Source organism: Mya arenaria, chromosome 1 (assembly GCF_026914265.1).
Source record: "Mya arenaria isolate MELC-2E11 chromosome 1, ASM2691426v1".
NCBI classification, from domain to species: Eukaryota; Metazoa; Mollusca; class Bivalvia; order Myida; family Myidae; genus Mya; species Mya arenaria.
The window spans coordinates 1,100,369-1,112,486 of record NC_069122.1 but is presented as its reverse complement, the minus strand read 5'-3'; the positions used below and the strand labels follow the sequence as shown (position 1 = coordinate 1,112,486).

At 35.4% G+C, this 12,118-nt stretch overlaps 1 protein-coding gene across 4 annotated transcripts in view; it reads right to left on the bottom strand.

Annotated features, from left to right (window-relative positions):
• Positions 1-6,873: 6,873 nt before the first annotated feature.
• Positions 6,874-12,118, bottom strand: part of LOC128212349 (uncharacterized) — a 57,212-nt gene continuing 51,967 nt past the window's right edge. For all 4 annotated transcript variants that reach the window (XM_052917953.1, XM_052917796.1, XM_052917877.1 and 1 more), the window contains exon 21: positions 6,874-12,011. In XM_052917953.1, coding sequence (XP_052773913.1) covers positions 11,835-12,011 — 177 coding nt within the window. In that variant the 3' untranslated portion in view covers positions 6,874-11,834. The remainder of the gene's footprint in view (positions 12,012-12,118) is intronic.

Genomic DNA, 12,118 nt, shown 5'->3' with positions numbered 1-12,118 from the left:
TGTAATTGTAAGATAAAGACTGGCAGTGCACCTTCAAGCTGCTTTTCTTTGTAAACACAAGCATTTGTTCATGTCCAATAAGGGTTAAGCTCAAGAGTTATTAAAGGGTGCTGTCCACTGTCCTTTTTGATAGCAACAAAACACTAGAGTTAAACTAGAGTTATTGAAGATTGCTGCGTTCTTGTGTGGTAGCATCCTGCTAGGAGTTAAGTAGTTAAAGGTGCTGCACCCTGTCATTTTTGGAAACACCATTCTGCTGGTGTTTAGCTAAAGAATCACTAAAGGTGCTGCACCCTGTCATTTTTGGAAACACCCATCTGAAATGGTTATAACTATGAACAGAGGTATTGAAGGTTTCTGCATCCTGGTCTTTTTATAGCACCCTTCTACCCTCAATGAGATCCGCAAGTCTTAGAACTAAATGCTTAAGATAAAGGTTGCTGTTTTGATTAACACTTTTATTATGATAATACAGTAATCAAATATATACAAACTTTACAGGTTTCGTAGTTAAAACATAAAATTACTTCATATGAACACAATTTCTAACATTACCTGTCAAAGTCATAATGTTGAAGTTCTTCAAGACCCGATACAATTGACCCGTTACACCCTATCCCTCTTCAGCAGCACCCTGGCCTGCTTAGAACCTGTCTATCTGTGCTTTTCAGTGCTAAAACAAGTTTGTGTTTACTTATTGAAAATTGTTTACTTATTGAAAACCAAAATCTTCTTTATTTCTTTGACAGGCTTGCTACTGGAGCGCATAGCTGTGACCATGACATCACATACTAATAACTGCATGAACTGTTATTTGGTTGAATAAAACAATTTGACACTCTTTGGTTACTTTTCTGATTTAAGAATTGATCCCATGTTTTCCCATGTAGCAGACGATTATTATTATGACTTTAAACGGTGTGCGATGTATATTAGTTCGAAATCTTCTTTCAGTGGATACACTTATTAAACAATATATTAATCGTACAAAAGATGAGTCTGTGAGGAAGGTAAGCAAGAAGTAGTCCTCTACATTCGTTTTTTTTTATCTTTTACCTCAAAGATAGGTGAATCTATAATGGTTGAGACAGCCAGTTATCCAAGTCCGGATTGGTAGAAACATGTATACACCACTCAATGCGCCTAAATGTATTAGAAATCTATTCAAGAATCCCATAGGTGGGACTTGCTGCATCGAAAATTCGTGAGTGATTGGTATAAACACAGGTCACCACTGAATCAGAGTTGATTAAATCAGCTGACGTAACACGTAACTTCTTTGGTCTATCTATTTGATTAGATTGGACTTAATCCAGTTAGTCTAATGTTTCGCCCATGACAATTGAATACATATTGTGCAAGGTTGTCCCAGGAATTTGACCTAGTGACCTACTTTCAACCCAGACCCATAGCTGAACTCGATACACAAACTCTGACCAAATTTCATGGGGATTTAGTAATGGCTTCTAAAGTTGTAGGCCTTACTGTTCGACCTGGTATAATAATAATAATAGAGCAAACATATATCTGAGATGATCACTCGCTCTGTGGCAATTATTACGAACATTCTCAGGTCTAACTCAGGTGGTAAGATTGCAAATCTAAATATTTAAACTGTCTTTCTGGTTAAGTTGATGAAATTTTTTTAGAACTATTTGAAATTGTACAATTAAGTCACTTTTATTTTTGATGAACGAATGGAACGATGGTTCTTTGTCATTTAATAAATAAAAGTGCATGTCTGAGTCAGAGTCTGTACTTTGACTTGAGGCTGTTCGTTAGCAAGGCCTCAGATGATCTTAAACTTCGAGATATTGAAATGTCTAAACAAGAGTACAGTGTACGCACTGTTGAACGGGAATCAGAAATAGAAGAACATCTTTATGGCAGTATGGTGTACGCCATATTGTACAGGACACCTGACAAGTAAACTTCCGTTTATTCCTTGTACGGGAATCAGAAATTATAGAAGAACATCTTTATGGCAGTATATTGTATACCATATTGTACCAGACATCTTACAAGACAATTTCCGTGTATTCCTTGTACAGGAATCAGAATTAGAAGAACATCTTTATGGCAGTATGGTGTATGCCATATTGTACAGGACACCTGACAAGTAAAGTTCCGTTTATTCCATGTACGGGAATCAGAATTAGAAGAACATCTTTATGGCAGAATGGTGTATGCCATATTGTACAGGACACCTGACAAGTAAACTTCCGTTTATTCCATGTACGGGAATCAGAAATAGAAGCACATCTTTATGGCAGTATGGTGTACGCCGTATTGTACCAGACACCTGACAAGTAAACTTCCGTTTACTCCTTGTATGGGAATCAGAAATAGAAGAACATCTTTATGGCAGTATGGTGTATGTCATATTGTACCAGACACCTGACAAGTAAACTTCCGTTTATTCCTTGTATGGGAATCAGAATTAGAAGAACATCTTTATGGCAGTATGGTGTATGCCATATTGTACCAGACACCTGACAAGCAAACTTCCGTTTATTCCTTGTATGGGTATCAGAATTAGAAGAACATCTTTATGGCAGTATGGTGTATGCCATATTGTACCAGACACCTGACAAGTAAACTTCCGTTTATTCAATGTACGGGAATCAGAATTAGAAGAACATATTTATGGCAGTATGGTGTACGCCATATTGTACAGGGCACCTGACAAGCAAACTTCCGTTTATTCCTTGTACGGAAACAGAATTAGAACATCTTTATGGCAGTATGGTGTATGCCATATTGTACAGGACACGTGACAAGTAAACTTCCGTTTATTCCTTGTACGGGAATCAAAAACAGAAGAACATCTTCATGGCAGTATGGTGTACGTCGTATTGTACAGGACACGTGACAAGTAAACTTCCGTTTATTCCTTGTACGGGAATCAGAAATAGAAGAACATCTTTGTGGCAGTATGGTGTATGCCATATTGTACAGGACACGTGACAAGTAAACTTCCGTTTATTCCATGTACGGGAATCAGAAATAGAAGCACATCTTTGTGGCAGTATGGTGTATGCCTTTTTGTACAGGACACGTGACAAGTAAACTTCCGTTTATTCCATGTACGGGAATCAGAAATAGAAGCACATCTTTATGGCAGTATGGTGTATGCCATATTGTACAGGACACGTGACAAGTAAACTTCCGTTCATTCCATGTACGGGAATCAGAAATAGAAGCACATCTTTATGGCAGTATGGTGTACGCCATATTGTACAGGACACCTGACAAGTAAACTTCCGTTTATTCCATGTACGGGAATCAGAAATAGAAGAACATCTTTATGGCAGTATGGTGTATGCCATATTGTACAGGACACCTGACAAGTAAACTTCCGTTTATTCCATGTACGGGAATCAGAATTAGAAGAACATCTTTATGGCAGTATGGTGTATGCCATATTGTACAGGACACCTGACAAGTAAACTTCCGTTTATTCCATGTACGGGAATCAGAAATAGAAGAACATCTTTATGGCAGTATGGTGTACGTCATATTGTACCAGACACCTGACAAGTAAACTTCCGTTTACTCCTTGTATGGGAATCAGAATTAGAAGAACATCTTTATGGCAGTATGGTGTATGTCATATTGTACCAGACACCTGACAAGTAAACTTCCGTTTATTCCTTGTATGGGAATCAGAATTAGAAGAACATCTTTATGGCAGTCAGGTGTATGCCATATTGTACCAGACACCTGACAAGTAAACTTCCGTTTATTCCATGTACGGGAATCAGAATTAGAAGAACATCTTTATGGCAGTATGGTGTACGCCATATTGTACAGGGCACCTGACAAGTAAACTTCCGTTTATTCCTTGTACGGGAATCAGAATTAGAAGAACATCTTTATGGCAGTATGGTGTACGCCATATTGTACAGGGCACCTGACAAGTAAACTTCCGTTCATTCCTTGTATGGGAATCAGAAATAGAAGAACATCTTTATGGCAGTATGGTATACGCCATATTGTACAGGACACGTGACAAGTAAACTTCCGTTTATTCCTTGTATGGGAATCAGAAATAGAAGCACATCTTTATGGCAGTATGGTGTACGCCATATTGTACAGGACACCTGACAAGTAAACTTCCGTTTATTCCTTGTACGGGAATCAGAAATAGAAGCACATCTTTATGGCAGTATGGTGTACGCCATATTGTACAGGACACGTGACAAGTAAACTTCAGTTTATTCCTTGTACGGGAATCAGAAATAGAAGAACATCTTTATGGCAGTATGGTGTACGTCATATTGTACCAGACACGTGACAAGTAAACTTCCGTTTATTCCATGTACGGGAATCAGAAATAGAAGCACATCTTTATGGCAGTATGGTGTATGCCATATTGTACAGGACACGTGACAAGTAAACTTCCGTTTATTCCATGTACGGAAATCAGAAATAGAAGCACATCTTTATGGCAGTATGGTGTATGCCATATTGTACAGGACACGTGACAAGTAAACTTCCGTTCATTCCATGTACGGGAATCAGAAATAGAAGAACATCTTTATGGCAGTACGGTGTACGCCATATTGTACAGGACACCTGACAAGTAAACTTCCGTTTATTCCATGTACGGGAATCAGAAATAGAAGAACATCTTTATGGCAGTATGATGTATGCCATATTGTACAGGACACGTGACAAGTAAACTTCCGTTTATTCCATGTATGGGAATCAGAATTAGAAGAACATCTTTATGGCAGTATGGTGTATGCCATATTGTACAGGACACCTGACAAGTAAACTTCCGTTTATTCCATGTACGGGAATCAGAATTAGAAGAACATCTTTATGGCAGTATGGTGTATGCCATATTGTACAGGACACCTGACAAGTAAACTTCCGTTTATTCCATGTACGGGAATCAGAAATAGAAGCACATCTTTATGGCAGTATGGTGTACGCCATATTGTACCAGACACCTGACAAGTAAACTTCCGTTTACTCCTTGTATGGGAATCAGAAATAGAAGAACATCTTTATGGCAGTATGGTGTATGCCATATTGTACCAGACACCTGACAAGTAAACTTCCGTTTATTCCTTGTATGGGAATCAGAATTAGAAGAACATCTTTATGGCAGTATGGTGTATGCCATATTGTACAGGACACCTGACAAGTAAACTTCCGTTTATTCCTTGTATGGGAATCAGAATTAGAAGAACATCTTTATGGCAGTCAGGTGTATGCCACATTGTACCAGACACCTGACAAGTAAACTTCCGTTTATTCCTTGTACGGGAATCAGAATTAGAAGAACATCTTTATGGCAGTATGGTGTACGCCATATTGTACAGGGCACCTGACAAGTAAATTTCCGTTTATTCCTTGTACGGGAATCAGAACTAGAACATCTTTATGGCCGGATGGTGTATGCCATATTGTACAGGACACGTGACAAGTAAACTTCCGTTTATTCCATGTACGGGAATCAGAAATAGAAGCACATCTTTATGGCAGTGTGGTGTACGCCATATTGTACAGGGCACCTGACAAGTAAACTTCCGTTCATTCCTTGTATGGGAATCAGAAATAGAAGAACATCTTTATGGCAGTATGGTGTACGCCATATTGTACAGGACACGTGACAAGTAAACTTCCGTTCATTCCTTGTATGGGAATCAGAAATAGAAGAACATCTTTATGGCAGTATGGTGTATACCATATTGTACAGGACACGTGACAAGTAAACTTCCGTTCATTCCTTTTATGGGAATCAGAAATAGAAGAACATCTTTATGGCAGTATGGTGTACGCCATATTGTACAGGGCACCTGACAAGTAAACTTCCGTTTATTCCTTGTACGGGAATCAGAAATAGAAGAACATCTTTATGGCAGTATGGTCTATACCATATTGTACAGGACACGTGACAAGTAAACTTCCGTTCATTCCTTGTATGGGAATCAGAAATAGTAGAACATCTTTATGGCAGTATGGTGTACGCCATATTGTACAGGACACCTGACAAGTAAACTTCCGTTTATTCCATGTACGGAAATCAGAAACAGAAGCACATCTTTATGGCAGTATGGTGTACGCCATATTGTACAGGACACGTGACAAGTAAACTTCCGTTTATTCCTTGTACGGGAATCAGAAATAGTAGAACATCTTTATGGCAGTATGGTGTACGTCATATTGTACAGGACACGTGACAAGTAAACTTCCGTTCATTCCATGTACGGGAATCAGAAATAGAAGCACATCTTTATGGCAGTATGGTGAACGCCATATTGTACAGGACACGTGACAAGTAAACTTCCGTTTATTCCATGTACGGGAATCAGAAATAGAAGAACATCTTTATGGCAGTATGGTGTACGCCATATTGTACAGGACACCTGACAAGTAAACTTCCGTTTATTCCATGTACGGGAATCAGAAATAGAAGAACATCTTTATGGCAGTATGGTGTACGCCATATTATACCAGACACCTGACAAGTAAACTTCCGTTTATTCCATGTATGGGAATCAGAAATAGAAGCACATCTTTATGGCAGTATGGTGTACGCCATATTGTACAGGACACCTGACAAGTAAACTTCCGTTTATTCCATGTATGGGAATCAGAAATAGAAGCACATCTTTATGGCAGCATGGTGTATGCCATATTGTACAGGACACCTGACAAGTAAACTTCCGTTTATTCCATGTACGGGAATCAGAAATAGAAGCACATCTTTATGGCAGTATGGTGTACGCCATATTGTACAGGACAGGTGACAAGTAAACTTCCGTTTATTCCATGTACGGGAATCAGAAATAGAAGCACATCTTTATGGCAGTATGGTGTACGCCATATTGTACAGGACACGTGACAAGAAAATTTCCGTTTATTCCATGCACTCTTTATTCAGACTTACAATTAACAAAGCATATAAACGTTTTGCGTTTCACACATAACTAATATGAGTTTCAAACATAACAATATGCCATAATCATACACTTTTAGTATTATACATGTAAAGAAAACAGTTTATGTCAGAAGAGAGTGACTGCATAAATCTTATTACTGGTTTAAAAAAATAAAATAAATAATAGTACTAGAATTATTTCCAGAAAATGGACTTAATCGTGATTCTATAAGGTAAACTTAAGGTTTATCAAAATAAAATAACTTATCAACTTAATAATAGCAGAATTCAAGGCAGATTCAAGATCCATTTGTCGTCTGAATAAAACTGGTTCCATATTCATTAACGATCCATGTCTGAGTTTGGATATTTTTACCGAAATGGTGTTAATAATTGTTACAGTCAACATCGTCTTTGCAAAATACGTGACACGTTCAACCAAATGTTGCTCTTCTAACAAAATGTACATTAGAACAAAATTTGAAGTTTTTGAGTCAAACTCAGATGTTGGTGTATACGAACCCAAATTTTCAGGGGTAAACAATGTGTATAACACTCACTGCAGAAAATGCATGCATCCGTGGTTTTGACTTCCGGTGAACTTATAGCAATGTATTGGTTGAAGTACTGTTTCAAAAAATAAATCAAATGAGAAATAAAATAATTCTATTTTATATTATTATTACAATCATTATTGTTTTTATTATGATTGTTATGATTGTTATTATTATTATTATTATTATTATTATTATTATTATTATTATTATTATTATTATTATTATGTAGCACTATTATCAAAAAACACACACAACTAAAGTGCTTAAAAGAACTAGACACCAAATGATAGCATTGCAACAAAGAAAATTGTCAAAAACTTACCAAAAAATGATATCACTGTTTTAAACATTAAGAATCTTACTGATATATCACATCGCCTACTAAGCATGTATCTTTCCAATTTTGGGGAATTTTTCCAATTCAAAATTTACTAGGTTTGTCTACCATGTAAACTCAACTGAGACTGCGACAAGATTTTCCCTAAATCATGTAAAATAATGTTTAATCAGCTTCATTTTAGCTTGTATTGATAATTCTAGACTTGTTTTGAGGAAATACTGAATTTGCGGATTTTTGGACCATCTGGTGTCTAGTCCCTTTAACAAACAAATATACACAATATTTTAATTAATAAAACTGTACTTAATAATTCTTTTTTTTCACTTTGAAAACATGACTACCAAAACAAATCTAATTTTCCTTGGATTGGTGACTATTAGCATAATATTAGTGATCACAAAATCCCAATTGTTGTGTGTTTTGCATCTAGCAGTTCCAGGAAGTTCTGCTTTCAGATTTGATTGGAAATTGCTAAAACTATGCTTAACCCAATTTAATTCAGGAAAAGTTTGTTTTTTAAAAAAAAGACCTTCGAAGTTGTAGTGAATCCAATCTAAAATTTCGTCTGGATTTTTATACAAAATCTCTTTTATATGAAATTGCATGACCCAGGGAAGACAACACTTCTTCCAATGAAATCGCATGTAAGAAATAAGTACTCATCTATAATCCTGTATTGTCAGTTGTCTCTTCAGAAGAGTGGTCTGAATGGGAGTTTGGTTTTCCATTTATTTCAGTAACAAAAAGAGAGATCTTATTTTACTTTACTCTTTATAAATACTCCTGTCTCCGCAAAGACAAGACAGGTGGAATAGCAACCATTATCCACTTAATGCGAGTGTTGATTAGGATCAAAACCCATTGAGCGCAAGTATATTACTGGTAATTTATCTCTTCTTTTTTCAAATCTTCTAAAATCATCCATGTGAACAAGGAGGCACTAATATTTTATTACTTCTATTCCAATGAATGCTGGATTATAAAGACAGTTGTTAGAAGATATAAGTCAGTTTCTGCGCTGTTTCAGAAGCTAGGATAATGTTCCCCTAGTTGTGTACCAGTCATATGGCCGACACCTGTAAACCACTAGACCACTTTCACTGGCATCAATTAAAAAACCTGTTTTCAAAAGCTTATTATGCAATGACAGAAAAAATAAAAAAACATAGGAATAAAAAAAAAAAATAACAAATGTGCATACAAAATTAAAGGCATTCAGTCATGATAAAGATACATGATAAATAACAAACATAAAAATCACTGGTCTCTTTTAGTGCATAGAAAAAGACAATATAATTAACCGGAAGATTTCATGTGACAAAAAGTGTCAGAAACTCATACGAACAAACGAACATAAACTAACACAAACAAACAACAGACGTTGTGTACAAGGTCACCATAAGGCACAACTCAATAACTGCTTCTATTTCAATATGCAATTACTGAGTTCTTGCATTAAGGGGACTCGCACTGTCATGTTAGTAGCACTTCAGGATTATTTGGAATGTTGTGACGTAATACCTTCATAAACAATGTATGTTCAATAACAGTTTAATAACAGTTCAATAATAGGTCAATTATAATCAGGGGTCCTTACAATTGTCAATCATGAAAGATACCTAGGGGTCTGTTTGAGTATGAGGGATTCATGCCCAAAGCTGGGTAAAGGGGCTTCGACGGCTTTTGAAAATGTTTCCAAAGTGATTTATAATCATTTGAGGATACTTCCTACTGTTTGTGTTGCAAATATCCATGCAAATATATGGATCTTTAAAAACTGTACAAAGACTAAAAGCTCTAAACACTGACTTCCAGATTACTCCCGAACATTAGAACCCCTGAATAAATATGAACTGTAACAAGCAATAAAACATTTAATAGTAATACGACTTTTTAAGTTGTTAGCAGCCATCATGATGTCATTGTTCACTCTGAAGAAGGAATGGTGGCAGCCATTGTGGGACACATTTTGAAGGTCATGGGACTTACAGCCACCATTGTGGGACACATTTTAATGGTCAAGATAATTAAGATTTCTTCTTTGTGTAAAATACAGATCACAGTTAGTAAAAACATGGCCATTTCTAAATTTTAAGACTCTTAACAAGTCAACTAGTACACATACTGTTTAAATGCAAGCTAAGTCACCAAAAATCTAATAAATATAACAAATTTTACGTTTTTGTCACCAAAAGGCACTTGAGTATAAAGTCTTGAATATACAACTAGACTTCCACAAACAACATTAATCTTTGACTTAATAACATACAAGACAATCTTCTTTAAAAAAATAGTCATGAGAAAATAAACTGTAAAATTCATCCTAACAATCACAAGAATACCATAAATGATATTGCAATAATATCTTATACACAAACTTATTTTTGTACTTTAAAAACACACAACTAATAGATACTCCAAACTTTGGATTTCATCATGGATCTACCGAGACATATGTTTAATTAACAGTCTCGTTAAACTGATGGCTATTCCAGTACAACATAACCTACTGTGGGAAGGCAATTTTTTTTAGTATATGGGTGGGTGTCTTTTTTTAACTAATTTGGACCCCAAGAGGGTAATATTGCTTCTGTCTGGGGTGGTATAAAATCATAACAGTCTTAAAATCCCCCCTGGGGTTATATATTAAAATGGAATAGCGCTGAAGTTATGGTTGCCTATTCACTCTTTGTTGACAACCAAGTAAAAATGATTTCAAATAGATATTCTGTATATCAAATGACCTCCTCTATTTTCCCTCAATTCAACACAGTGGAATGGGACTGCTGATCTCCAAAAAATATTTTCATTCACAAAACAATAAAATATAATAGAAAAAAAGCATGATTCATATCAAAACATATGTGTTAATGGCACAATTAATGGTTACAAAAGTACAAAAGTTACTGCTATACTATGTTAGTCAAATTAATTCAAGCTTTTCTTTTTTAACTCAAAGAAAACAAGTATAACCTGCCAATACATTTAGAAAGTGAAGCATTATTTATCATTCCTTTATCAACAACAATGAAGTGATCTATGGTTCTCACAATACAAATATCACTTTTTAAGTATAACAATACTTTTACCAGTAATTGTTAGAAAAAGGGTGCAAAAAAATATCAGCTGATCCTTATATATCCACATTTAAATTTAACAAAATTGTCTCGTGCATATTACACTTAATATTCAGTAAGCAATTCTTAAAGAAAATTTAAAATTATAACATGATTCTTTTATAGGAATGAAGGTGAATTGTTACAAACACAATATGCAAAATTTTATGTCAGGTGTAAACATAAGTTGAATACTGAAATACAAGTAGATACAGCAGTGAATTTTTGGGCATTTAATTGGAATCTCCAATATCTCATTTTCAAAAATGAAAGGAAGTTAATCTAATGTCAAAATCATCCTCTAATGTACATGTATATCACTGTATTGCAAAAATAATTACTTAAATCTACAGTCGAAAACCTTTATTCAAACATGTTAAGGTAAAAAATATTAAAAAGGGAAAAGGGCAGGGGGGGCTAAAAAAAACAACAGGTTGGCCCCCAAAAAAAACATGCTGGTGCTAAGATAACAACGTACATTGAACTGCGTGTGCAATGAAGATCTTGAAAAAAATATGATTTTGATAGAAATAATGAAATAGTGTTTAAAAGTAATTTTACCATTTTAATGTTTTTATATATATTATATATATATATGTTGCTCAAATAAGAACAAAGGCTTGCTACCAAAAACATTCTGGTGGCAACCCCCTTTAAAAACTGCATAGCTAAAACAATAATGTTTATATGATGTGATTATGTATGTGAAATTAAAAAATGTTTAAGATGACAAATTATCACAATGTTTATAAGATATAATCATTTCTAAAATTAACAATAACATAACAAAAAGCCCCCATGTGCCTAAAAAAACAGCTAATTATTTCATTTAAAGACTAAATTTACCAATGTACTCACATACACATATCATTGCAAAACCAAAGGCAAATGAGAGCAGGAAATTCACCAAAAAATGTTCACAAAAGTCACTTCCGAGCCCCGAACTTCGGATTGAAGTAGAAGCCATCACTGTCTGCCCACCAGGGATCATTGTCCGTTCCCTCGACCACAAACAGCACTCTTGGGCCGGAGTCAAGATGTGTGTCAACGTCCAGTAGCTCACCCTCAGCTGACTGTAGACAGTACTTCCCAATGCCGAATTTCTGAGAGAAAGAATTGAATATCAAAGTTGTAATGAGCTGACTTTGTATATTACACTCACTTTGAACACTCGCTACTAAGTCAATGAATAGCAGTACAAATCTTTTAT